Source organism: Diaporthe batatas (genome assembly GCF_019321695.1).
Source record: "Diaporthe batatas strain CRI 302-4 chromosome Unknown Contig00002, whole genome shotgun sequence".
Lineage (NCBI taxonomy): Eukaryota > Fungi > Ascomycota > Sordariomycetes > Diaporthales > Diaporthaceae > Diaporthe > Diaporthe batatas.
In genome coordinates, this window is record NW_025408549.1 from 3,137,382 (window position 1) to 3,163,945 (window position 26,564).

General features: G+C 49.3%; 10 protein-coding genes across 10 annotated transcripts; 7 read left to right on the forward strand and 3 right to left on the reverse strand.

Moving 5' to 3' along the window:
- Positions 1-931: 931 nt before the first annotated feature.
- On the forward strand, positions 932-2,488 carry KVR01_001224 (uncharacterized protein; the record flags this gene model as incomplete). Its single annotated transcript, XM_044794560.1, has 5 exons — positions 932-1,291; positions 1,349-1,492; positions 1,538-1,627; positions 1,699-2,310; positions 2,366-2,488. The coding sequence occupies 5 exons, from the start codon at positions 932-934 to the stop codon at positions 2,486-2,488; spliced, it is 1,329 nt and encodes a 442-aa protein (XP_044649179.1).
- A 2,520-nt stretch (positions 2,489-5,008) lies between these two features.
- On the forward strand, positions 5,009-6,202 carry KVR01_001504 (uncharacterized protein; the record flags this gene model as incomplete). The annotated part of the gene is made up of 5 exons (XM_044790970.1): positions 5,009-5,026; positions 5,358-5,596; positions 5,670-5,919; positions 6,005-6,070; positions 6,101-6,202. 5 exons carry the CDS (start codon positions 5,009-5,011, stop codon positions 6,200-6,202), a joined length of 675 nt encoding a protein of 224 aa, XP_044649459.1.
- A 316-nt stretch (positions 6,203-6,518) lies between these two features.
- On the reverse strand, positions 6,519-7,049 carry KVR01_001129 (uncharacterized protein; the record flags this gene model as incomplete). The annotated part of the gene is made up of 2 exons (XM_044792116.1): positions 6,519-6,660; positions 6,691-7,049. The coding sequence occupies 2 exons, from the start codon at positions 7,047-7,049 to the stop codon at positions 6,519-6,521; spliced, it is 501 nt and encodes a 166-aa protein (XP_044649084.1).
- A 2,917-nt stretch (positions 7,050-9,966) lies between these two features.
- On the forward strand, positions 9,967-11,226 carry KVR01_001853 (uncharacterized protein; the record flags this gene model as incomplete). The annotated part of the gene is made up of 1 exon (XM_044791153.1): positions 9,967-11,226. The coding sequence occupies one exon, from the start codon at positions 9,967-9,969 to the stop codon at positions 11,224-11,226; it is 1,260 nt and encodes a 419-aa protein (XP_044649808.1).
- A 1,184-nt stretch (positions 11,227-12,410) lies between these two features.
- On the forward strand, positions 12,411-12,977 carry KVR01_001579 (uncharacterized protein; the record flags this gene model as incomplete). Its single annotated transcript, XM_044793217.1, has 2 exons — positions 12,411-12,572; positions 12,741-12,977. 2 exons carry the CDS (start codon positions 12,411-12,413, stop codon positions 12,975-12,977), a joined length of 399 nt encoding a protein of 132 aa, XP_044649534.1.
- Positions 12,978-14,111: 1,134 nt separating this feature from the next.
- On the forward strand, positions 14,112-15,839 carry KVR01_001903 (uncharacterized protein; the record flags this gene model as incomplete). The annotated part of the gene is made up of 3 exons (XM_044782125.1): positions 14,112-14,469; positions 14,603-14,982; positions 15,780-15,839. 3 exons carry the CDS (start codon positions 14,112-14,114, stop codon positions 15,837-15,839), a joined length of 798 nt encoding a protein of 265 aa, XP_044649858.1.
- Positions 15,840-16,390: 551 nt separating this feature from the next.
- On the forward strand, positions 16,391-16,855 carry KVR01_001279 (uncharacterized protein; the record flags this gene model as incomplete). Its single annotated transcript, XM_044788678.1, has 3 exons — positions 16,391-16,470; positions 16,553-16,616; positions 16,688-16,855. 3 exons carry the CDS (start codon positions 16,391-16,393, stop codon positions 16,853-16,855), a joined length of 312 nt encoding a protein of 103 aa, XP_044649234.1.
- A 725-nt stretch (positions 16,856-17,580) lies between these two features.
- KVR01_001365 (uncharacterized protein) lies at positions 17,581-18,169 on the reverse strand (the record flags this gene model as incomplete). Its single annotated transcript, XM_044792572.1, has 2 exons — positions 17,581-17,884; positions 17,922-18,169. 2 exons carry the CDS (start codon positions 18,167-18,169, stop codon positions 17,581-17,583), a joined length of 552 nt encoding a protein of 183 aa, XP_044649320.1.
- Positions 18,170-20,747: 2,578 nt separating this feature from the next.
- On the forward strand, positions 20,748-22,802 carry KVR01_001412 (uncharacterized protein; the record flags this gene model as incomplete). The annotated part of the gene is made up of 3 exons (XM_044786667.1): positions 20,748-21,135; positions 21,232-21,734; positions 21,777-22,802. 3 exons carry the CDS (start codon positions 20,748-20,750, stop codon positions 22,800-22,802), a joined length of 1,917 nt encoding a protein of 638 aa, XP_044649367.1.
- Positions 22,803-23,476: 674 nt separating this feature from the next.
- On the reverse strand, positions 23,477-26,221 carry KVR01_001789 (uncharacterized protein; the record flags this gene model as incomplete). Its single annotated transcript, XM_044793261.1, has 4 exons — positions 23,477-23,731; positions 23,802-24,201; positions 24,260-25,376; positions 25,501-26,221. The coding sequence occupies 4 exons, from the start codon at positions 26,219-26,221 to the stop codon at positions 23,477-23,479; spliced, it is 2,493 nt and encodes an 830-aa protein (XP_044649744.1).
- Positions 26,222-26,564: the final 343 nt, after the last annotated feature.

Here is a 26,564-nt window from a genome sequence, read left to right on the forward strand (position 1 = left end):
AGGAAGGAACAACCAGCAGTTCAGATCGGGCATCAACCGACTGTTTCCCACATCCCGAAGTCTCCATGACAGTGGGATTGTTCAGCCTGGCGTTAACCTCAAGCCGCTGCTTTTCGTTCATGGGCGCAGAGCACATTTTCTCTGCCTTCTCCAAGAAAGAATTTGAATTGTTGAGGAAAAGGCAATGAAGTCAACTCTTCAAGATCAATTACAATATGAGAATCTTCGCGATGGCGGAGAGCCTAAGTGGCGTTCTCAGTCACGAGGCACCTATCGAGGGTCGATTACTGCCTTAGCGGCTATGTTCTCTGTCCTCGCCTGGTGGCTATTCGCCCATAATTTCTTTGGCGCCCAGATTTTCCTTGATCGAGGACTATCGTCTAAAGCGACAAAGACAACCCAGGTTACGAGACAATACAACCTCACCATTGGTGCCAGGTGGATGAATTTAGGTAAGGACGTGAATTCCCTGTACTTCACACCCTGCTCTTGGGGAAGTGGCTGATAGGTGTCCCCGGGCAGATGGTGGATTCTGGAGAGGCATTCTTGTGTGTAATGGCGAGACTCCTTGTCCAACTCTGTTGGCGGAAGAAGGTGACATAGTGGAGTTGAACGTACACAATGACTTGTTCGCGCAAGTCTCGATCCATTGGTCTGGTATGAGCCATAGAACGTGAGATACCCCATAGCCCCCAGATGCTCGACACAGAGTTGCTGAGCCGCCTTTCTTGTTAGATTTGGCTTCTGGAATGATGGCACCGGAGGTCTTAATCAAGTATGAACGTCCACGTGCGAATCTCGTTTGGCTTCACCAGTTTAGTTAACGTGATTGCAGTATGGTCTTTTCCAGAGGGGAAACTTCAGCAGTCGGTATGACACTACGGGCCGCTGGGGACTGAGCTGGTATGCAGACCACACAGGACTAGGCATAATGGACGGAGCTCATGGTATGGCGTACATCGCGCCATCGCCTTCGCGTCCCAGGCCCTATCACAGAATCACATCTTCCCCGGGTGAGCTGGCTCTGATCCACGAGGCAGAGCGCAACATTCAGCACATGCTTGTGTGGAATTATTACAGGCGTGATGCAGCATGGAGAATCATGGAGATGAAAGCCGAAGGAACCAACCTCAACTGCTACGACTCACTCCTTGTCAATTCAAAAGGACGTCGCTTTTGCCGGCATCCAGATTACAAGACGCTGAATGGGCTGACACTGGACGAGACCGGCTGCGCAATCGAAGAGGGAAATGATGGTATTCCGTGCACCCCCACTGATACTGACTTTGAGGTATGTCCTGGACACGCCGTATCGCCCGCATTTTGGGACAACGTTAACCTTGCCCAGATTATCAACACTCATGGGAGGCCGTGGATCATGCTGAATGTGTTGAACGTCGCATTTGAGCACGCGCTCAAGTTCACAATTGATGACCACAAGATGTGGGTGGTCGCTAATGATGGGGGCTTTGTTGAGCCTCAGCTGGTAGATGTTCTATATGTCACCAGCGGCACACGGTACACGGTTCTGGTTAAGCTCGACCAGGAGGGTGCTGATTACGCCATGCGTTTCGTTTCAGCGAGCACGCATCAGAACCTCCTTGGGATATCTATTCTCAGATATCCAGTATGTTATCTCATCCGTCTACCAGCATGGTTACTCGATTTCTATTTCTGCGATCGCTGACCAAGTCCCAGGCCCTGCGTTATCCGCCACATGGTGCGCCAATGCCTGTTCCTAGCCCACTCAGTGGCTCTCAACCATGCGTGGAACCTGATGGCACAATGATCTCTTCGTGCAATACGACTGATGTCGAATCTCTGGCACCATATCCCCCTTCGGCACCCCCGCCATCCAACAAGACGTTGCACTTCAAGATCGACTCTCACCCATCCAAGTATGAGAAGCATATCACTGAATACGTCCTTAACCAAAAGCCATTTCAGCTGTACAGGGCACAGATGGCACCTGCCTTGTTTGTCGAGGACGTGTCCCATGTCGGTCCACCCGTTGTAGGGGACTTGCCATGGGGGACAACGGTGGACGTGATCGTACAGAACACAGCCAACGAGACGATCCCACTCTACAAGCACGGCGATCCAACGGCCCTGCTTGGCTCGCGCCCTAATGAAACATGGGACTGGCAGACTGTGGGGGATGCTATCAAGGCTGGGGTCAAGCTGAACCTGAAAACCCCGGCTTATCAGTTGGTCCACGAGGTTCCACCATTGGGCTGGGCTGTACTTCGGTGGCAGATCCTGGTTCGTGGAGCCACAATGATGCATGCCGCGAAGTTTAAGTATTACGCTGTACGTATCACTCCTTTTGTTAAGTTTTTTAGGGATTGGCTAACATGTTGGCAAGCTGGGCATGGCTGCGCCGTTGCTTGAAGGCATGGACAACAATACCCACGCCGAGATCCCTGACGATGCTCGAAATCTCCCTCATGTGGAATTCGAGCCCAAGAATGATGGCATCTTTGGTTGAAGTAGTGCCTTCGTTGCAGGACAGGTGCCTCGAATCTTGGACACAACAGTAGGGGGTTGATGGTATTGAATATGATATGCGACATTGGGGTCCGTTGGGTAACTTGAAATGGCCATGGAACGTCGTCAGTTGGTTCTTGTGAACCTTGTGCGCAACACACATCTGAAAAATTGCCCATATTTGATGTAGCTTGCATGTCCAATTCAGCACACTTGATAAGACCCAGACTCTTCAGAATCAGGCCATAAGCAATGCCGGTCTTTTTTTATTCCACAAGCAACATGAATGCTTCAATCTGTCGGGTATGCTCTGTCTGGGTTTCAAACTTTCACTCCAGAGCATGCCAGTGGCGCAGAACTTTGGTGTGTGGTATTGATGAGATGACTACTTCACGTTAGTCGGTTGTACTTGCGCACAAATGTTACAGAATGCATGTGACCACGCATCCACTACCTCTTTGGGGTCTATCGCCCGGCTACCTTGGTGTCAAAACCCTCACATTTAGTCCGTATAAACGGGCACTCACAACTATCCCTAGAAACTCCGCAGCCAAACCTGAAACCAGCAAATGACGGTAAACGTCTGACCGGAACCACACTTCCCTGGCCTGGGCACCTTGAACACACTCACGTCATAGGAAAGCCTCGCATGTTGCTCGCTCTGTACTGGGTACATCTAATCAGATTCTGGAGGCTGGACAAGGCACTAATGAAGTCGATCTGCAGGACGAGGTCTCTCCGATGATCGAATGCTACCACGGTACACTGTATCCGAACCATTTTGTCGCTAAGTGTATTGACATCGAAATGTAACTGCAGAGTTGGCTTGGCTGTAATATTAGCCGTACATATAGTATGGCTTGTGCAAAGACAATGCATCCGGCCGCCCCGGGATGTGGGAACAGAGACAGAAGTCCCCCACGGAAGTCCCGTGTCTGTATAACTAGCGATTAGAAATCCATTACGCATCATGAATTAGTCTGCCCACAGCGCAGATTCTCAATTACTTGTGGGTCAAATTCATGTAGGCTTTACCATTTTAGGAGGAGGTCACCAGTTGACTCTCCCCTATCATTTCGTTGCGCAGTGACTGCACAGATCTACAGGACGCTATGGCAAAACGCACTATTAGTTATCTCTCAAGGAGACGTAAATACTGGCTAAAAGCATCATACCCTCTCGGACATTCAGTATCTTTGGGATCATTGTGTGTTGTATGTCTCCTAAGTCCTGACAGTGACTACCACCTCTAACCAAAGTTAAGCTTCACTCTTAAACTTCAATCACACGTGGCGTTTTCCATCCGGAGTCTGTATGTACTTGCCAATCAAGTCCATGTAACCTGGCCAAGTTTCCATGATACAATGTCCTGATCTATCCATGTTCCCTGCTTCAACACTAGTTCTAAAGCATAAATAGAGTTCGAGGCCGCAGATCCTCGGACGTAATGCACAAAATTCTCCAGGGCTAATTTATTCCTTGTCTGTTGTACAAGCATGTTTGGACCCGCAGCCTACCTCCTTCAAATCAGCGCCGACGCTAGTCTACTTACCTAGGTACCCAGCATGCAAGTAAGCGACGAAGCTCAGGCTTGGCAGTGGGGGCCAAACTTTATTTGCATGTGCCGGGCTTGCTGTGGACCGGACCTGGGGCAGACCATATTTCCTGGTAATTACATATGCACTTAGCCAATCAACTCCATCAAAGCCTCGAGCGCCCACGGAGAGAATCTCGGTGCCTTCTTGTATGACCACGGACACTCTACCGTTCAGTATATCCGCACTCCTGTGTCTAAGGCAATCAGGCTCTCTACATGAGGTTGTCACCATGTTTGATGCCACGGTCGTTGTCTATTCTCTTATCATTGCCATTTCTTTTATCCTCCTGCTGCAGAGATACCAAGCTGGCTTGATCAATGTTCCCGGACCGTTTCTGGCCAGCCTGTCCAACTTGTATCGGTTCCGACTCGTGTGGATCGATGATGTGTCGGGGCGCAGCCTCCAGCTGCACAGAAGATATGGCCCTCTGTTGCGTCTCGGGCCAAAGTATGTTTCAGCTTCCAGTCCGGAATCCGTACATGCGATTTACCGATCGGGCACTGGATTTCAGAAGGTCAGGTCCAACCCCTTACTCATTTTGACAGCTACGAGTCCAAAAAATAACACCCGTGTAGGCACGAACGTACAGTTTGTTGCAGCCGAAGATGGATGGGGAGGACTTACACAACTTATTTTCCACCCAAGACAAGGCGCTGCACCAAACTGTCAAACGCCACGTCGCACCGTTGTTTTCACAAAATGGTATACAAAGCTGTGAGCCGCATATTGACAGCACCATCGAGTTGCTGCTTGCAAGACTGAATTCCATGCTGGACAAGTCTGGGTCGGTTCGCCTCGATGCGAGCGCGTGGATGCAATACTGGGCTTTCGACACGATCGGTGAAATCACATTTTCGCAGAAACTCGGTTTCCTAGCCACTGGCTCGGACGTGAGCGGACTGTGTGCACAAAACCACCACAATATGACCTACTTCGGCCTGGTATGACGACCCTCAACCCCCCCCCCCCCTCCCCGATCTTCATGTCCTCAGTGCTAACGGAGAGTACAGATGGGTCAGGTACCGGAACTTGAGAAGATGTGGAGTAACCTCGTCTCGTGGACTAAAAAGAGTGGTCCGGGCCCTTTGCACAAGGTAGGTATGCATCTTAGTCCCATTACATAGGAGCTTGCACTAAACATCGCCTATCAGTTTGCTCTGGACACCATTGAACAGCGGGAAAAGCTTCCAAGGCAGAAAAACGATTTACTTGACTCTCTTTTGGCCTTACACGAGGAGCGTCCCGAAGGTTTCACAAGACGCGACATGATAGCGGCTGCTTACATTAGCTTGTACGTACGAGTACCATGTTGTTTCCAGAATGGCTTGTATAACAAAGTGCAGGGTCACGGCTCATGATGTCCTCGCGATCTCTCTCCGCGCGGTACTTTACTATTTGGGCAAGAATGCTGCAATGCGTGTGAAAGTGCGGGCCGAGATCCGAGAAGCCGAGTTGGCCGGGAAGCTCTCTCTGGTTGCGCAGCAGAGAGAAACCTCCGACCTGGAATATGTGTAGGTCCTACCAATCAGCAGCTCACTCTAATCTGGGAGCAATTGACTGACATTGCTGGACCGCACTATGTAGCAATGCAGTCATCATGGAGGCACTTCGAATCCACCCCAGCACAGGGCTCATGTTCGAGCGCTATGTACCAGCAGGCGGAGTGGTACTTCATGACAAGTTCATCCCTGCAGGTACAACAATCGGAGTTAATGCCTGGGTTTTCAACCGAGATAAGGATATTTTTGGGGAGGACAGTGACGTGTTCCGTCCAGAAAGATGGATTGAAAGCAATGCCGAGCGCGTCAAGGAAATGAGAAGATACATGTTCACTGTAAGTCGTGCCAACTCCAGGACCATCCGATCACATACCAATCTCCAATTTATGTGGCTAATACAGTCAATTCCCATATTCACAGTTTAGCACTGGGTCCCGCGCGTGTATTGGCAAGCACTTAGCCATGATGGAGACCACCAAGCTCATCGTGGAACTGTACCGCACGTTTGACATCGAGCTGCCAGATCCGAATCATGAATGGGACGTAGGTGGAAATTGGCTGACTACTCAAACTAACATGGATATGATCTTCACCAAGCGCCCTGTATCGAATCTCTGAAGCTAGTTTAGGCAGTTAAACTTCAAGCAGTAGCTCCGCCAATTTGGTTCTGATGCTCCCTGCACACATGCTACCATGCTTCGCCTGCTTTGCGTAAAATTCAGCCCTGGCGACTTTCCAGATGATGAGGGAACAGGTTCGATACATTGAAGCATCTCAAGTGCCAAGCATAATGGTAGCTTGGTTGCGAATCCGTTCCGACACGAGCCAGATGGCGAATAACTCTGCATATGGGTGGTTTCGCTTCTATTCCGTATACGTCCGAGGACATACATGGCGCCTTCATACGGTGGTAAGCGCTCAAGATACGATAGATTTAGCCCAAAGAGCAACTGCTTCCAATTGAGTTTTCAACCAAGTCCTTGAGGCGCTCGAGCCCTTTCTGCATGACCTCAGGCTGAAGGACTGGATGTCTGACCTCACTGTCATCGCCCTCCTTCCTGATCTGCTGAAACACCCTACAAAACAAAGTTTTCCCCTCTGCATACGGTGTCGTGATGAACGTCGCCGTCTTGCCAACCCAGGGGTCACCGACGTCGTCCACCCCCGCCACACCCCACAGGAGACCAGGGACGTGGAGCACCACCGTGTAGATCTTATCTGCTCTGGTGGCGGTGGCCGAGAAACCTTCTTCGTGGCGGACACCCTCGCAGAGCACATCTCCCAACCTGGCGGGCGCGTTCAGGTCACCCTTCCGCACGTACACGTTCTTCGCTACTGGGAGCCATTTTGGCAAATTTGCCCAGGTTGTGACGTAGTCGAATACTACTGTATGAGGTGCGTCGATGAGAATACGATTCTCAACGTAGCGGACATTGCTTGTTTCAGGGATGGGTGATTGGTACATCTGGCGTACCAGCGGCAAGGGATCGGTTTCTGGCATTGGTTCGATGCAAGACTGTGTCTTTCAGTGGTGATGCCTCGGCTGTGCCTTGTATAGATGCTACAATATCTCGCAAGGATAAGTTCAGGAGATAGCTGCGTCGAGGGACCAAATACATTTGAGAAAGATCGAGGAGTCAGAGCGATAAAGGAAATCTGACGTGATTTTCTAAGCGACCCTGCACCCATGCACATTGGGCGCCAACTCGGCCCTGGCGGTGTTCCATCGTCGTAATAGTACTGTGGTGCTTGCTTTCCGGGAAGGTGGGGCGGCGTTTGCATCGTTCAGATAGCAAGGATCAGTTGCAACCTTGCTGCCCAGCTCTAGAGATGCACGAGCCTCCGGCGATAGTTCGCATGCTGTGGTGTCGCGAGTGGGTACATCGTCCACCTGCATCGAAACCTTTGGAACTTCGGCAGTTATTTAGTGTAAATGTACGGCATGAGCCATAATAGCCACTTCAGAAGGATCGAAGATACAGGGCCTCATCTCGATTCGACTGTGCGCACATTGCAGCCTGAGGGGCACGATGATGCCCCTGTCCCATGTCGTCCGTCTGTTCTGAAGGAGCCTAGAGCCGGATAGCTCATCTCTGACATTAACCCCGTTAAACGCATATCCGCCTCGGTGTACTGAACTTGAATCCGACGGTTCGCACGTGGAGGCGGCAGCTATGCTAGGCTTGAGCTTCAAATAAGGTTTTCTCTCAAACAGGATCCTGCCGGTCGCCTCGCTTACCTCGACTAGCAGCTCGGGCACACAACCTCGCAGTTGCGCCCAGGAAATCCCAGTACCACGTCCGTCAGGCAATGCCATGAGCAGGGTTTCAAGTAGCCACTACCTACCTAGGTACTTAGGTACTAGTACGGCCTTAGGCGGATAGCCTATAAGACTTAGCTAAAAGGGTTATATATTCTACTTAGTTATTAAGTTTAAATAATATTTAAAGATTAGAATATATTATTAAAATATTTATAAAATAATTAAAGAAAAGTATAATAAGTTTATTTTTTAATATTTTTACTTTTAATATTAATAAGAATTTAAATAATATAAATAATATAATATAATAAAAAAATAAATTAAAAGTTTTAAAATAAAAATAAATAATTTCTTTTATAAATTTTATAAATTTAAATAATTCTTTTATTTAAAAGTTATATTAAAAATTAATATTTACTTATTTAATAATTATATCTACTTACTTAATTCCTATTAATTACTTATTTAATACTAATATTTCTAAATAACTCCCTTATATTTATAAGTACCTTTTAAATTAATATTAAAAAACCTTATAATATAATTTCCTTCTTTAATTTCTAATACTTTAAGTATAAACCCCTTTTAATATACCTTTTAATATACCTTTTAATATACCTTTTAATATACCTTTTAACACTCTTTTTAATACCCTTTCTAATACCCCTTCTAAGCCTTCTAACTTATATATATTTAGGTATTAACTAAATATTTAAATGCTAACTAAATATTAAAAGGTTAGAAGTTTAAAAGGTTAAAAAGTTAAAAAAAAGGTTAAAAAGTTAGAAATAATATAATTTTTACCTTTACTTTTTTACCTTCTAACTTTTTAATAATTAGTTAGTATTTAAACGCTTAGTTAGTACCTAAATATATATAGACTAAAAGGTATACTAAAAGGTATGCTAGAAGGTGTGCTAGAAAGTGTGTTAGAAAGGGTTTTAAAAGGGGTTTAAAAAGGGCTTATATTAAAAGTATTAAAAATTTAAAGAATCCTAATTAAATATATAGTTTTATATAAACTAAGTATATAAATTCTTATATTAAATAAATAGTTAAAAAAAATTAAGTAAGTAAATATAATTATTAAATAAATAAATATTAACTTTTATATTAATATTAACTTATAATAATAATAATAATAATAATAATAATAATAATATAAGTTTTATATATTATTAAAAATAAGTAATTAAATTACTTAGTTATTATAATCTTTATATTAAATAATATAAACATATAATTATTAATTATACTTTTATTATAATAATTAATTTAATTAAAAGTATAAATTTAAACCTTTATATTTAAAAGTTTTATTTAATCTTATAATTATATTATTAAGAAAGTAATATTTATTTTAAAAGTAATTTAATTAAATATTTATCTTATTTTAAATTTTTAAGTCTCTTTTAAAATTATAAACTAACTTAATAAATATATATTATTTAAAAACTATTTAAACTCTCTCTTTATATATTTAAAACTTTATAAAAGTTTTAAAAGGTAATAATAATATAAGTCTTATATATTTTAAAAGTAATTAATTAAGTTAATTAATAATTATAGTCTTTTAACTAAATAATATAAATATATAGTTAATAGTTACACTTTTATTATATTAAAGTTATAAAACTTAAAATAGTTTAATTTATAAGAAATATAATTATAATATTCTCTTTATAACTATTTTTTATTTAATTATTTAAATATTATTAATTATTATCTTTTTATTTAAAAAGTAATATATATTTTAATTTTATTAAAATTATTAAGTTTATTTTTATTTTAACTATTAAGTTAAAAATATTATATACTTCTTTAATAGGTTACTCTTTTATATTAAATCTATATAGTATGCTATATACTTTTAGTAGAGGACTCTATGTTTAAGAACTTACCTAGGTAGGCATACCGGTTTCCGAGGCTAGAAGTGACGTAGAGCGACTGGAGCCTGCTTGGGTGGCTTGCTCAGATTTCAGTTGTGGCATCTCTGCAAAATAAAACGCTCACTGAAAGGCTACTGACAGTACCATCATGAAACTACAACGCCTTTTTGAACGAAATCACGATGACCTGTAACCTTTCCCCATTGAGACTTGGCGAGACCTCTCTGAAAATGACCAGAGCCGACTCGAAGAGATTGCTCCGAAAGGTATCAGAGTCTCCGCCCAAGGCCTGGGTGGTAATAGATCAAGAACTCTCCGACCTCCACAAAGATCGAAACTCCAATCACATATTCTGGTGGAATTCGACAGGCATCCCTTTCGCTATTTTACTCGAGAAGGCTGGCTATCAGTTTGAGAAGCAACTTCAACATCTCAGGTTCTACTTCGCAGTCATCGTTCCGGAACTCGGCGATGGCACACGCCACGATGGCACTCTAATGCACTGGAAGAGTTTCATGACAGATCATCATTCTCCTGTCGAATTCAGCTGGGCATGGAACCGAGAAACAGAGCTTCCTGTGGTTCGATTCTCATTCGAACCCATAGGTCAGGCGGCCGGAACTCCTTTGGATCCGAACAACCAGTACGCAGCATTGCGCCTCGTGGCGAATCAACATAGCCAGATCAATGGATGTGATCTCTTATGGTTCAACCATTTGTGGGAGAACCTCGTACAATTTGACACCATACAAAATCTCTGCCCATCCAACAACGGGATGTTTCCCGAAGGCACAGAGTCGGAGCCATCCCACAAGTCGAGAGCATTTCTAGCACTGGAACTGAACAAAGACTGCCCGATGTTGAAGGCTTATTACATGCCTGTTTTCAAAGCCGCGGCCACAGGGCGCACTACCATGTCCGTCATCAACGATGGGATCACAAGTCTGCCCTACCTACCCCAGGGTGTGTTAAATGGGCATAGAAAGCTGCTCAAATTTCTGGGATCAAACAGCCAGGGTCGGAGTCTAGCCCCTGAGATTGTTGCAACCGACTGCATCGCACCCGAGAGATCCCGCGTCAAGATATACATGCGGAGCCAGACCACGTCATTGGAGTCTGTGATAGAGACTCTGTGTTTGGGTGATTCTGCAGTACTTCAAAACCAAACGGTGGCCGTCAACAAGTTCATAAGGCTGTGGAACCTCGTCTTCGGTCTGCCAAATGGATGGGATGCCCAAGCTCAGCTGCCAAAGGTTAGCCATCGAACAGGGGGCATGCTGTATTACTTCTCTCTTGGTGGAGGGCGAACTGGCCTAACTGTCAAGGTGTACCTACCGGTGCGCCATTACGCAAAAGGGGACAAGGAAGCAGCAGCTAGCCTCAAGGATTATCTTCGCACAGAATCACGAGCTGACTTCGGTGACAATTATACCCAAGCCATGGATGAAATAATGTGGGTTCATGAATTCATACAAAATATTGCAAAATAAGTGCTGATCATGGTGCTTTCACAGGTCTTGTTCGGTTCAGAAGGAGCAGAAGGGGCTGCAGACATATTTCTCTGTTGCTCTCGAAGCTGAAGAGCTCAACATCACAAGCTATCTTTCGCCTATCGTATTCCTTCCAACTCGGTAGGATGAGCTTTCGAGAAGACAGGTATGAAACGAGAAGATGGGTTTTAGGACCGAGTTGAATGCGTGTTTCTACAACTGCAATACTAGAGTGGACTTGTTGAAGTTACCCTAGGGTATCGAGCTGCCGAATTACAAGATGTCTCATTACCTAGTGACACCGGTGTCATATCCCATGACTCCATTTCTAGAAATTCCTTTCCGAAAGATACCTAGGTATTCTACCACGGTGAACTCAATGTGACACGCGGCCCAGATAAATTCAATTTGGACCTCTTGTCGGCCTAGCCATTTCTCGTTGACAGTCCAGACCCAATGCTGAGCCTTGCAAGCGAGCAGGCTGGTCAGTCTTGGAGTGCAAGGTCCCAAAATGGGTGATAGCGGGCAGTGCGATTTTAAACGATCGTAAAGACGCGGCCTGCCCCTTGAATGCGACGATCTATATCATGGAATTGGCCCCACTGCTCGTGCTTGAGTGGATTCTGGCCGGGCCTGTGACGGCCCCATGTTAGATGAATAATACGTACTTTACAGCAAATGCACCTCCATCGACACGACGCGTTTGGTACCCATGGTATTTTACAAGGCCCGAAATACTCCTAATATGTATGGGTCTACAGATGGGTATCGAAGCCTACTCGAATAAGGCGGAGTGACCATCGCCCCTTTTGAACCACGCTCGACTGAGTGCCGACCTGAATGTTGATCAACCCGGGGACGGGAGCAGCGATGGGCCGCCAAATCTCCCGCGCCGATCTGGGAATCCTCCTTGGGTTGTTGACGGCTCCTTCGACGAATCATTCATTGCTAAAAGATAGATAAATCCGGTCTCTTATCCAAATGAAAGTCCCGTCTCTTCCTCTCCTTCAAGGAACCGAGTCGCTCCAACGGTCACTATTACCAACTATACTACCCTTTTTTATTATTGAGTCACTTTTTAACTACCGACTGGGCCATCGATACCCTCATTTGGAAGGTCACCTTGGAAGAGAGAACACAACTTGGGGCCAAATCTCTCATCAGACAATCAAACACATCTCACAATGTTCCGCATCGCCACTGCCCTGACTGCACTCGCTACGCTGGCTACAGCCGCTCCGGCCCCCAAGAGCCCCCGTGGGCTCACCAGTGGCAGCCTCACATGGTACACTGAGGGCATCGGCTCGGTCTTCACCGCTTGCGGTACCATGAACACTCTCACAGACGTAAGTCACCCATAAATGTCAATGACCTTCGCGTCTCTCGTCTCACATCTCCTACCGCCCGTCTTCATACGAGATTGGGCCCCGAATTAACTACCTGCCTGGGGTAGGTACGTTGAGCTACACTTCAGAAATTGCTCCCGCAGTGACTAAATCAAGAAATTACTACAGCACATTGCCGCCCTCTCAGAACAAGACTACGGCGTCTACGCAAACCCCAATGAGAGCCCTGTCTGCGGCAAGAAGATCCGCGTCCATGGGCCGAATGGAAACTCCGTCGTGGCCACCGTTGCCGACCGCTGCGCTGGCTGTTCCCCCGGTGACGTCGATGTCACACCAGTCGTGTTTGCAGAGCTGGGATACGAGCAGGCCATTGGTAGGGTTGATGTCTCCTGGGCCTTCGAATAGACCAGAGTGGCATCTGAGGGCTGCCCATACCAGCAATCAGTTTTATATTCTCGTGGTCGTGATTAAAAGAGCAACTGATAATGGACAGTGGCTTTTGACTTTGGAGAGGAGGAACATCGTGTATTTCATGAATTATGACACAGCCCCAGTCATGCTACTTCAAGTTGATGAGGTTTGTGCAGGGGATGTTTGAAGCTTCTCGGCCAAATGACTTTCATAGGGCTATAATTGTCTACCCCTGCATTCTAAACAGTCCTTTACAGATAAAATCAAAACTTTACTGCAATTGTAGACACAATACTGGTCCAGTTCTGGAACAAACATGCTTGCCTAACTTGTTCTCTTGTGTATGGCATTGACAATTTCATGTAGTTGCCAGTAGTCAAAATCACCAAGAGGCATCAGAATCAGCTGTGCTAAGCTCTCATGGATGATCGTAGAAAAAGCACACATGAAGCTCCACTTGCAGGACTGGGTACACACCCATGCACATTCATGAATGAGTGTCCCAACTGCGGCTTCTGAGGCAGCACAATTCCTCTCACCGCTTGGTGCAACAGAGAAAATGCTTTCTAATGCACGAGCTCTCTGGTAAGCTCTCTTGTAAGCTCTCTGGTGGATTGAATACCAGGTCACTGATTGAGTAAACACTGCACATATCTGCATGCTGTCCAGGTGTCCTTTCGACGCTGACTGGGAGGATTGGCCCTACCTAGCAAATCTGCCAGCTGCTAGTACTCTGTGGTCACTTAAGCAGTGCATTGCTGCCAAGTAACCAAAGCAATAATTTTTTTCGAACGCCACCCGCTTTCCTGTGGCGGTTTCTTTAGCCTAGACCCAAATTCAACCGGTCGGCTTGCTGCAAACGCCCATCGTTGCAGCTTTCAACATTTTTTTGGGCACACCCTGTCTGGTCGTTGCCTCGACAAGCTCTGTCCGAGCAGGCTTGCAGCCGTTTGCCAATTTTCATCACTGTCAGCCAGTGTCTACTTTCTGGCCAGTTGCCTTGATTCTTCTTACGACTTTTCCCGTCAACACCACAGCTTCGTCTTCAAGATGCAAAGCCCTTCGGCCCAGCCGCCAGATGGAGGCACCAATCAACAGACAACAATGGAGCCTGGTGTAATGACACTTATGGCACCGTTCAACCTCGCGGGGCTGCCTCTAGAGCTTCGCCAAGATATTTACGAACTTGTCGTATTTGATCTCAGTCCTCCTGAAAAGATCACAACTCGAGGGGTTACGACCGCCTTCACCTACCGACACATGCATACGAACATTCTCCTAGTCAGCAGGAAAATATTTTGGGAGGTTCGAAACATGATTGTGAGCCGCGGTCGGCTGGTCATGGTCTCTGCAACTCATCTCCCCACACATCTACCCAACGAATCATTCCAAGGGGTCCCTGTTCATGTGGAAATGCTGACAGACTACCCGCGGATCCGGGTGATCCATCCCAAGTACCGCAACCTCTGCATCATGAACCATCACAGTATGCGTCCAAGTTTCCTCCTTTAATCATTCTGAAGCTGTTCAGGAAAAATTCAACCTGACAACTCAGACACTTGAAACAATTGCATACTGTTCCGTTCATAGGACGCACTTGCTAATGTTACATTCTGCAGTTAATGCCGCCCGATCAGCCGTCATGCCCGAGCCGAACGAAGACACGGCCCAGTGGGACTTCATTCTTCATCAACATGAAATCGAGGTCTTTTGCCATACTCTGATGGGGAAGTTCAGCGCCCGCGCTGAATGCGTGTTGGGACCGAGGTCCAAGCACAACCTCGTTCTCCACTGCCTTTCAAGCTATGCACAACATGAAAGCCTGGCCGTCAGTGAGATGCAGACACGACTGCTACAACAGTACCGGGGAATCTTGCGCGGATTTGAAGATGTTTCGATTCGTGGCACCAGCACTGGTTGGGAGAGTGGTCTATACTCGGCCACTCTAAGGGACATTCGGTCCGCCGATTCTCGCAGGGAACGCCCGTTGGCTGAATTCGTCGACGGATACATGAAAGACCTCTATGCCCTGGCGAAGGAGGGGTTTTGCACCCTCTCGCAGACTGGGGACCTTGAAGCTGCGGATGTGTCGTGGATGAGAGCGCTGGGGATATGCCTCCAGGCAGGAGAAAGCTCCGGTGACTCGTTCATACCGCCTATTCAATACTACGAGGGAACACGACACGCTTCTGACACACAGAAGTGGGTTCTTCTAAGACGAGTGCACGGGAATGCGTGTGTTGTACCCATCATCAACTTCTGGTACAAACTCCTCATCATCCGGGTCTCCGAGGCCCTGCTACTCATCAACCGGGGTGGTCATCTGGAAACCAGACAGGGCCGGGTGCCAGGAGGTATCTCGGGTTGGGGATATTTCGTCGGAAAGGCCTGTAGGGAATCATTCAAGGGCAGGTCATACTTCCAAGTCCCAAGCTGGAGGCCCCAATCTTCCGAAGAACTCCAAATGTGCCGGACAGTGGCTGCTGCCCTTCGGCTCCTGGACCCCATGAATCGGGATATCGAGAATATTGTGCGCTGAGCCCTGGAGCCGTAGCTACTTAAGTAGAGCCGCCTTCATTGCTCCGGATCATGAGGCCGTTCAACGAAGAGAAATCGTTTGAGAAACATCTCGATGAAACGCCTTATCGCCAGCCATATTTCACGCATAATGCGCAAAATTGTTGCTGATGCCAGGAGACCACATTCGGATGACGGGATTTCTTAGGTAGATCACACAGCGCCAGCTCTGAGGAACATTGACTCTGGATCCTTCTCCAGACAGTAGATTCAGTTTAGTTGGGGGTTGACCTGGCCCGTCTTTTAGAATACTTCAAAAAGAAGTGGACAATCTTATAAGGCATCGCGTTCAATGTTGCCTGCAAAACATTCCAGACTGCTTGCCCAAGCCACATTCCAGTCATGAGCCCCCTAAGGCTACTCTTAAGTCCAAAATTTGAATCACACTGATCGGAAAGCTAGCCCCTGAGCTCAATTGCTGCATGCTCTCCCGTATGAGGTAAGCAGATGCAAGGCAACCGTCGTGAGTTGACTTCTGCTGTGACCGTCTGATATTCAGTCACTGTGTGCCACCTGCCATTGAGTCCGCCTCGACAGCAACCCCTGGGACCCACTGTACGTCTTGGTTTGTAACCCGGCTACCCATCTGGTAAGGTGCATGTAGCGTGACTTCCTTCCTTCTAGTGAATGGTCCCAAACGGTTCCACAAGTCAACTGGTACCTAGGTACCTAGGTACATAAGATCCTTGGGGGAGTCTGCAACTTTTCTTACAAGTTCTTCAACTCCAACTCTTCGACACCCACTCACAAAAACCCTTCCTCAGACTTCAGGACCTCGTCGTGGATAACACACTGAACAACTCACCAAACAACACCTCAAGCCTACCAAGATGTTCGCTCCTCGTGTCCTCATCGCCATCATGGCTTTCGCCTCCGCCACTCTTGCGGATGGTGAGAACACCACCTGCTGGTGAGTTACCTCCTTCCCCGCCAATTCCACTCGTTTGACAGGCAGTGGCAAATGCCCAAGTAAGCTTCTAACAAAGAACCAGGCTTGGAAACATTGGCGAGCCCTGCTACGGCCACGGTAACGGCTGCACCCCCAATGGAGCGAAGGCAAGTTGGCGTCGCTCTTCATGTCCATTCTCTCTGTGCTGCCTGATTTGATTCTAATCTCTCCTGTCTAGGTCCTCTGTGCCGCGCCTGACACCGGCATCGACGAGATGATCTTCTACGATGCCTGCTACCCTCCCGACGACGCCCCGTTCGCTGAGAAGCGCGACCTGCAGGGCCGCGGTACTTGCCGCTGCCTTGGTCTCACTGGAGAGTCTGACTGTGGTTTGGAGATTATGTGAGACATCACGGACTTGTTGTCCGAAACAGCTGATTCACCAAGGTGGAAGGTTTGGAGCTGGCGGGTGGACAATATGATACCTGCAAAGGCGAAAGACTCGGATCTCCTGTGGCTGGTGTGGCTGGGGACATTGATGACAATTCATCTCTGGGCTATTGGAGTCGCCCTCAATCACTCCTGTGTCTGCACAAAGTTAGTGCAAGATGCAGCTTTTTGCGAATGAACTCATTTGACATCTGATCCCATGAGAGATACCATGTGATACAAATACACCAACTCGCCTGTCTGTGATGCGGTGTACCAAGCTCTCGTCCTACTTGACCACCAATTAATACCAACACGAAACCATCGCGGTCGCTTACTGGCAGGCATTAATCTCTCGCTATGAACCCGGCATTTTGGACTCCTCAGTCATAATCTCGTACTCTGATGCTGACTTTGACTTCAACTCAAGTACCTGCTCAAGGTCTGTGGCTGGCAGAGCAACTAGATGAGCAAGAACCTGAGGGAGACCACCCTCCATTTGGAAGCGGTTCTGGCGCAAAGGCAAGTGCTGTATCACTCGGTCATAGCTTGGAGTTGGGTTTCAATCTTCGCAGATTTCCACCCTCACGGGTAGCACGCCCTCACTCGCTTGGCCACAGACAGACCTGTTACACAAAGGCATGTATTGCTTCGTTTCTGCTTTCTGCAAAGCGCCTCCAATCAAATGCTTATGTCGGCTGCTCAGCCCCACTTCTCTCCTCTCGTTCCAATTGCGATCAAAGACAGCCAGACTCTGCGCTGTACGAACACGCCCAACGTCTTTACACTGAGCCGCTCCGGTCTCTCCAGCACCACCGCCGCAGTGTCGTCAGCAACCAGCGGTTCATAACCGTCAATAAACCCTTCATACGAGCCCTTGTCGTTCTGAACCCTCTGCTTGTATAGTTTTGTAGCTACCACACCCGACCGCACTGCAAGCACTTTGATGTCGGTATCCTTGAGCTCGTTCCTCAGGATGTTCGTGAGCGCCTCGTGGGGCGCCTTGCTCGTGTGGAAGACAGCCTCGCCGGGAAACGGCATACAATCGAGCCCAGTAACCGCCGTAATCTTGACGGTCTGCCCCCTTCGTGGCGGAGGGCATGCCGCCCTCGTTCAGGAATGCATGGGACGTGTACGGGATCCCGTTGATGTTGGTGTTGACCATGGTGGGGATGTCAGCGATCCTCTGCTCGGGGAACAGTTTGGGCGCCGCGAAGAGGAGCCCTGCACTCTCGATGAGTTGGGATGTCGATCGGGGCACCGAGTCGTCTGATGACGGTGCTGATGGCATCAGTGATTTGCGAGTGCGCGCCCACGTCGACGGCAAAGTGGTTCTCGGTGCTCAATTTTTTCGAGCTTTTTGTAAAAACGGGACCAGAGGGTCAGCGTCACTGATTTTCTGGCTAGTTTTTGGATGATGGCAGCGCCGATGCCCATTGAGGCACCGTTTTATCAAGACCATCTTTCCATGAAACTTGAAGGGACATGGTGACTGGTTTCGCTTCGATTCCGTATACGTCCGAAGCCATTCACGGCGCCTCCATACAGTGGTAACTGATTTCGCTTGTATTTCGTATACGTTCGAAGACATACACGGCGCCTCCATACAGTGGTAAACGCTCAAAGACCCGGCTTTTAAGGAGTGAGGCTATCCCGATCGAGCCTGTGGGTCCGTACCTAGGCAACGTCCTCCAAGTGCCCAGATGCACACGACCCACTATATTCGACTACAACATCTTGCACCTCTGTAAAGCCCGCTTAAATCGGGCTTGGAAAATCACAAGCTTCTTTTCCTACTCCTAGCAGTCGTCTTATCCAAGTACTTTGGTTCCACAGTGAATATGCCAGCAGTACTTGGGGCTCCAGCCCAACACTCCGGTCCTGTGCGGATCGTTGAGCAGTTCTTCTAGGTACTTCTGCGCCCACACTTGTGTTTGGAAGGCTTTAGAGGCAATGAGACTGATTTCCAAGCGTCTATCATCCTAATTGAAGCTGTGATACCTGACGTGGTCCGCGCTACCGACTTCGTGTCAGCCACGCCGCACTGGCAGCCTTCAAGTTGTAGGTCCTAAGCGGCGTCTTCCCCAACTGCTGGGCAGTAATTACCTAGTCGTGTATACAATAACAGATATGTCCAAATTTCAATCTACACGAGATATTCAAGGCAGCTTGTACGAGCTAACTTTCAACCAGGTAAACCGGACTAACTCCAGATGTCTTCAGCCTTGATAGGGTGTGAATTTGTTCTTGATACCTAGAAACTAGCGTTCATCACTTAATACGAACATTAATGGAGAACGACCCTTGGGGAGTCTTTGGATTATATAGAACGAGCTTGAATTATATTCTAGGCATGCCACAGACTGACCACAATCATGGGTTTAAGGATATTCAAAAAAGAAGAAAACCCCAAGGCCTTTCCTAGATCATACAGATGTCTGCGATCTGCTCTGGCTAAAAGCACATGCTCGTTGGAGCTACAGTACTCGTCTCTTCAAAAGAAAGGCTATTGTCACCAAGTCATCAATGGTGCAAGAGCGCCGATGCTATCATCAAAGCATCGCTGGATTACGCAGGTAGGATAGATTTCGCTTTCATTGAATTTCAGCCAAGGGTCAGTAAGAGTACTGAAGTACCTAGCAGGTCTTTTCCCCTGTCATTATCGAGCATGCCTTTGTGTATTCCCTTGCACTATGCTTTTGACCTTAGGAAGATTATCAACGTCGGATATGGTCACTGTTACTGAAACGAAACATTGTTCCCTGTACTAAGTCGAGAGTCAAGGTCGCAGCAAACAAACTATGTTGGGGTTGGAAGTGTATGCACTACTCCGTACCTGCGACAAGAGCCCAAAGTTTGACTGACCACCTCAGGAACAACCCGGTGAGAAATGGTTGTACGTAACGGAGGCCCTGCATATGAACAGCCTATTGTCAACACCAGAAGTGCTTGTTCATTTCCCGCGGGCCACTCTATACTTATTTCTCAGATGATGGGGCAACCCGCGGGTAAATCATGGTTCAGAAGCCCCTCTTTCCGACACAACCCTACGCAGCAAGAATACGGCATAGCCACCACTTGACATTCCGATGGTCCCGGTAAGGAACCTTAAGAAACACTTGAGTCATCCACGCCACTGCTTGCTGTCAGAAACTAATGCAACCTGGAAAAGAGGAGCATTTTTTACCAAGAACATAGCCCCGCTATGTAGGTAGCTAGGTACATATCATATGTGCCATTGGTTGACAAGTTAATGGTAGAAGACGGGAACTAAGACCCGATCACGAATACGCATGGACTAAGTCGAACAAGGATTCTCCACTACTATCAACGAAACAATACTGGCATCAAAAGACTACAGATTTGGGCACATGAAGAATGGTGGACATAAATAGCCTGAGATGTGATCTAAGCCAACAAGATGCTGGTGCTTGAAATGGCCTTGCATTAGACCTGTAACTGCACTGCAAGTACTTGTGTCATGGCTGCCTGGGCAAGTTACGAAGTACTCGATGACCGCATGACATATCACCTGCACAGGCCCTATAGTTCCTCACAGCCAGAATAGCTGGGAACAGTGTGTGGGGAAACAGATACAGGGTGGGATCGATGCTCATGGCCCACGTTACATATGCAGTGTGTTGGTTCAAAATATCACCCCAAGATTATAGTTTGGCTGCATTGTTCCGCCGTCCGAGTCCTTGGCTAACCTGGCACACCTTGCGGAGACGCAGTATAAGGTCCTTGTTGCACCCGTTCGGACGGCTGTACGTGGAATGCAACACTCAGTTTTTCTCACAGCCGAAATTTCGGTCTAGGAACAGTGTCAGCCTGGCATCAAGGACGTTCCAATTTCCAGGACAGTAGTGATGGGTTCCCGTGATGATGGAGTCGCCACGGCCAGCGGCAATGGCGTGCCAGACGCCGGCGCGATTATGGAAAAGTATGCTCATGAAGCCCAGAAACGAGTCCAATACCGGCCCGAGGGCTTGGCGCAATATGCCGACCTGCGAAGGACCGAATCAGGACGCTTCCACGCTCTCGCTGAGGATCCGTGGGCGGATCACGACGCCCTCAACGCGAGAGAGTCACCACTCAAGGACGGCGAAAAGGCGAACGTGGTCATCCTGGGTGGTGGTCTCGGTGCACTTCTTGCTGCAGTCAGGCTTGTCCAACACGGGTTTGACGCCGGCGACATTCGATTCATAGACTCGGCTGGTGGCTTTGGCGGTACTTGGTATTGGAATCGCTACCCAGGTAAGTGAATCAAATCACCCATGTTTATGCGATCACCGGCCTCTACAGAGGTAATACAAGTGTTTTAATCTACTCTAACATGCTCCCATCTACAAGGCCTGCATTGTGATGTAGAATCGTACATCTATTTGCCATTCCTAGAAGAGACAGGCTACATGCCGAAGAAGAAATACTCACCGGGACACGAGATCTTGGAGTATGCACAGAGGATTGCGAAGCATTGGGATTTCACGGACAAGGGCCTCTTCAGGACCCAGGTGAACGACTTGAAATGGAATGAAGGTACCAAGATGTGGTCAGTGAGCTTGACTGAGAACCGAGGACCCGGCGAGTCGCCTCGAAACCTGAAGGTAGAAGCACAGTACTTCATCGTCGCATCTGGCGTGCTGTCACGGCCACAGGTGCCCAAGGTGCCCGGGCTGGAGTCCTTCGTTGGAGATATGTTTCACACATCACGCTGGGACTGGAACGTCACAGGGGGCACGCCTACTGACGAAAACATGAGCAAGCTCAAGGACAAGAGGGTCGGCATAATCGGAACAGGCGCAACCGCGATCCAGGTAGTACCCAGGCTCGCAAAATATGCCAAAGAGCTGTATGTTTTCTAACGCACACCGTCAGCCGTTCACGGGCGCGGGCAGCGGGCCACAGACCCGGACGAGTGGAAGACGGAGATCGCCGCTAAGGAGGGCTGGCAGGAAGAACGGATGGTCAATTTCACCTTGTACGTGTGCAGAAATGAGGGCCGCGACGCGCTAAACCTGGTCGACGACGAGTGGACGAGGCTCGATGCATATCACGCCCAGCTCGGGTCCACTCGCAAGCCACCCGTCGCGCCGACGCCCGAGGCCATCGGGGCCCACATCGCCGAGTTTGTGGGTCTGGACCTCCCTCAGGCGGAGGCGGCCCGCAAGAGAGTCGACGATCTCGTCGAGGACAAGGAGACCGCGGCCAAGCTCAAGCCGTGGTACCCCTCGTGGTGCAAGCGCCCGACCTTCAGCGACGAATACCTCCAGGCGTTCAACCTGCCCAACGTGCACCTCGTCGACACCGACGGGAAGGGCATCGAGTCTGCCACCGAGAATGCCGTGGCGTTCGGCGGCAAAGAGTATCCGCTCGACGTGCTTGTCCTGTCCACGGGCTTCGTGTCTCCATCTGCCGGGGGAGGAGACCCGGCCCTCCGATCCGGGATCCGTGTCTCGGGACGCAACGGTTTGGTCTTCCAGGACAAGTGGGAGGCCCGAGGGGCGACGACGCTGCACGGTATCCTCAGCCATGACTTCCCGAATCTGTTCTTTCTCAGCCCCCTGCAGGCAGGCAGCGCTGCAAACAACGTCCACATGCTGGATGTACAAGCCAGGCAGATAGGTTATATCCTGGGTCAGGCAAGGAACAGGAGGGCGGCGACCGTTGAGGCGTCGGCGGAGAGTGAGGAGGAATGGAGCCTCAAGTGCTTGTCCGGGGCGGCGTGGTATGCGCCCATCTCGATGTGTACGCCCGGGTACATGACGAATGAGGGTGAGAGCTTTGGCAAGCAGCTCGAACCTGCAGAGGCGATGAAGAGGGGCCGAGGATCGCCATGGTCGGGGGGTTTGTTGAGCTACGCTGGGATGCTGGCCGAGTGGAGGGAGAAGGGCGGTTTGGACGGAGTTGCCATTGAGCAATAAGGCGCTCCAAAGACGTAAAGGACCCCCGGAGACTATATACTATTGATGAAGTAGGTACTTTAGATGATCAATTTATCTTCTTCAAGTATGACTGTCAAGTTTGTAAGTTTAGCTCCGGCGCTGGGATAAAGTGTAGCTGAAGATGGTGTCATCTACCCCAGGGTGGACATCCAATCGCTTCCCGTGGGATACTTAAGGACTATCAGAAAGTCATATTTCTCATAGCGCTCATCCGAGTGAGTCGGGACCACCACGAGAGGCGATAAAGACATCTAGTGTCATGTCTAACGATGTGGGATATATAACACGCATCCAATTATCACAGCCCTGCTCCCTACGTGTTGTTGTATGCAGTGTCTTGACTTCTTCACCATTATGTGGGTCTTCATGCTCTAGGGCGACGACGGAACAACATCATGATGCGTGCCTTCGATTTGCAGACGGCCTTGGCTGAGCTCGTCATCAAGTCATCATTGATGCTGTCAAGCTGGCGCCAACACCTATTGCAGCGACTTTCAGCCATGGTTCCGTCACCTACACAGATGACCTCGCATCGATACCCAATACTACTGCCGTCCGTCGCCTCTCACCTTCATAACCTCACTGAAGACAATGCCACGCTATGCTGGGTCCTGAGTATCTCATGTGTACACGTTGAGAAATTGAAAAGTTATTCAAGGAAAGCCAAAACCGCCTAAAGTCGTCCCACCCCTTGCCCAGGTGCGAAAGTTTGTGGTACTCGCCGCGGGGGAACCGTCGTTGTGATCATATTGCGGATAAGACCAGTTTTCTCTAGCCTTCCTCCCACCGCGCTCTATATAGGCCCATCCTTCCCTAGGATTGTCATTCGTGGGCGGAGAAGCAGGTGACGTGGTGGCCGGCGTTTCTTTGACATGCCCCCGGTCGAGGAGGTATGAGTCGATTTCGTTCTAGACAGACGCCGGTTAGTTCCCACCAAGCTGGCAAGCGTGCGCCGGGGGGAGGGTGCTCAAGTCTTACCCAGTCCATGTCACCATTTACCGCCAAGTCTATCGGATCATCCGAGTCTCTGTTGCGCTCGGTACGGACGGCGTCCACTCCGAAGTCCCATGCAACAGAAAAGTCTCTCCTGACTGCTCGCGATGACTGAGGGGCCTTGTTGTTTACAGCTGACCAGGAGGATGCTGCTGCTTCGGGCTGGTCGGACGGAGCGCTGGAAGAGTTCGGGGCTGTCGCAGGAGAGCGACGATCATCGGGAGGTTTCGGAGTTGAAGCTTGAGTGGATGATGAGACCTTGGTCAGGATAGCCTCGAGCACCTTTGTTGCGTGAGCTGATTCCTTGGATACGCTGGCCGTGCGACTCCATATTGCGCCTGCCCGCTTGAGGGCAGACACAGCGCGGTCATGGAAGGGCTGCTTTCTGGGAGTCGCAATACGATCAGTGATCTGCCTCATAAAAGCCGGGTGGTACGACCTACCTGTTTCCAGAGCTGAGGTCCAGGCAAAGACACATGGCTGCCAACAAAAAAACATGGAAACCAGCGTTCGTCACCAGGAACCTCTTTTCGTACAGTCGACCGCCATCACCGCTCTGCTCGTCGAATTCGGCATGCAGGTCCAGCAGCTTCAGTGCGGCGTCGCGGCACGCCTCTCTTGACCGGTCGTAGACGGTATTCTCCCTCCCGGTGGTCAAATAGCGCCTATGCAGGACACACACTCCTTTGAGATGTATGATTTCGAGTACCATGCGCCGAACGATTATATCAGGGACATCAGCAAAACTGCTCTGCCGTATCGGCCTGTACCGAAGATTAGGTGGCACATGTTCGTGTAAGCTACGTAGATCGTCATCAAAACTAAGAACGTCGCCGTAAGAGGGCTGCGCAACAGCTACTGCCTGTCTCACAATCCCACGCAGGACCTGCACCTGTCTGGCGGAGTATATATAAAATAGCACTGGTGTAAAGTCTGAGTATGGCCTTGACGGTGGCAACGATTGGCTGTGCTCGCCGAATTCTTCGTCGTGCAGGTTCGAAGGAAGCTTTGTGTCGACGTCGGCGCCATTAATCATGGGAGGGATCCCGAGCAGGAAGCCAAAGGATATGTCTAGGTGCTCGAGCGTATACCACGTCCTCCGGCGCATCTCAGCGTCAAAGGCGGAGATCTTCATGTTGGTGCTTCGGTTCAGATAGGTTGCATCGCGATGGTATCCCATCTTTTGGGCCAGGCGGATTGCAGTGCAACATGTGTGCCAGCAAATTGGATCTGTGTCCCGTTTCTGCAAGACGAGATGCAGGACGAACAGAAGCGCAGCCTCAACGGAGTGCGGCTTGCCCAGAAGATAGTCGCCAGCGTCCAGGCAGCGATATGCCATGCTGCTGTACAAGTCGATCTTCTCTTTGGCTGCTTCATCCTGGATCCCTGCCGCGCCGAGGCCTTCTGATTCGGCAGCTTTGGAGGCTTGTTGAAATACTGCAGTCGATAATACAGAGAACAGCGTGCTTATCCATAGCAGACTGGCATTGTTAGGCTCTTTCCAGAATGCCTCATATGCTCGCTGAAATTGGCCCGAGTGTATGGCCATTGGGATGAGATCTACCACACCTGTCAGTAATCGGCCATGGAATTCAAAGCCGCTGCGGGAGTTCTGCAACGGCTCTCGGAGTGGAGACATCAAAATGTGGATCTTGCAAATGAAGGGATCGAAGCTCGTACGTACAGACCTGTTGGAAGTAGAATGTCAGAGCCTTGTCGCATTCTGACCTTGGCGGCAAGCAGTCAATGATTTGCTGTGCCGTCAGCGGTGTTGCAGCACGACGTGGGTGGGCAGAAGCCGGCGCATGTCGTTCTTGCGCTTCCTGGGCCTCATGTTGACTCCCAGGTCGCGACAGATGGGAGCCTGCAGACAAGTAGTCTGGTGCTTCCTCGTCAATGAGTTCTTGAAGATTGTGGATGCACTCGAGAACAGCAGCATAACTTGTGCCCCCGGCGTATCGCACGTTATTTCCGTCCGGCCGCCCCGGCGACACGGCCTCGTCCCGGCTCGAGGCCGACCTGGCGGGCCGAGGCTGCTCCGCCGAGTGCGCCGCCTCACTTGCATCCTTCGCTGCCGGTGCATCCGACCCAGACTGGTTGACCATCCCGTTGACGAGATCCTCCAGCTGCTGCAACCTAACCTGCACCTGCTTCCGGGGCACGGGCGGCGTCTGGCCCGAGGAGCCACCGGCGCCGGACGCCCCAAAGAACCTGCACGAGACGGCGTCGCTCCTCTTGACGCAGGAAGTACATGGCTGCTGGCGGTCACATTTCAGTTTCCGGGTGCGACATGGGATGCACGAGACGACCTGCCGGTTGCGCTTGATCACCTTGCGATGCGGGTCACCGAGTGGTGTCAGGCGGAACACGGATGTGTAGTTGGAGGTGTCGCCGTTGTTGGGCATGGCTTGACATTTGTCGATTCGGCTGCGACGACACCAAGATATGCGAGCATGGACCGGGACCGGGAGGGGGAGCGGGCAGGATGAATACCTTCCCAGAAGAGTAGCAAACGCTTAATATCCGCGGCCGGAGATGGTGGAGATGAGTTGAAAGCATTCGGGAGGAAACAAGGGAGGCTCACAAATCGGCGTTCGGGGAATTGCAACTTGGCTTCGGATTTTACGGCCGGCCCGGCGGCTCTCTAAACTGGACCCAAGCAAATTCGGCACATCTTGGGGTGATCTTGGCCTGCGCCGTCTTGTGTCACGAGGCCGTTGTTTTGCGTTATGATTATTGATGTGGCTG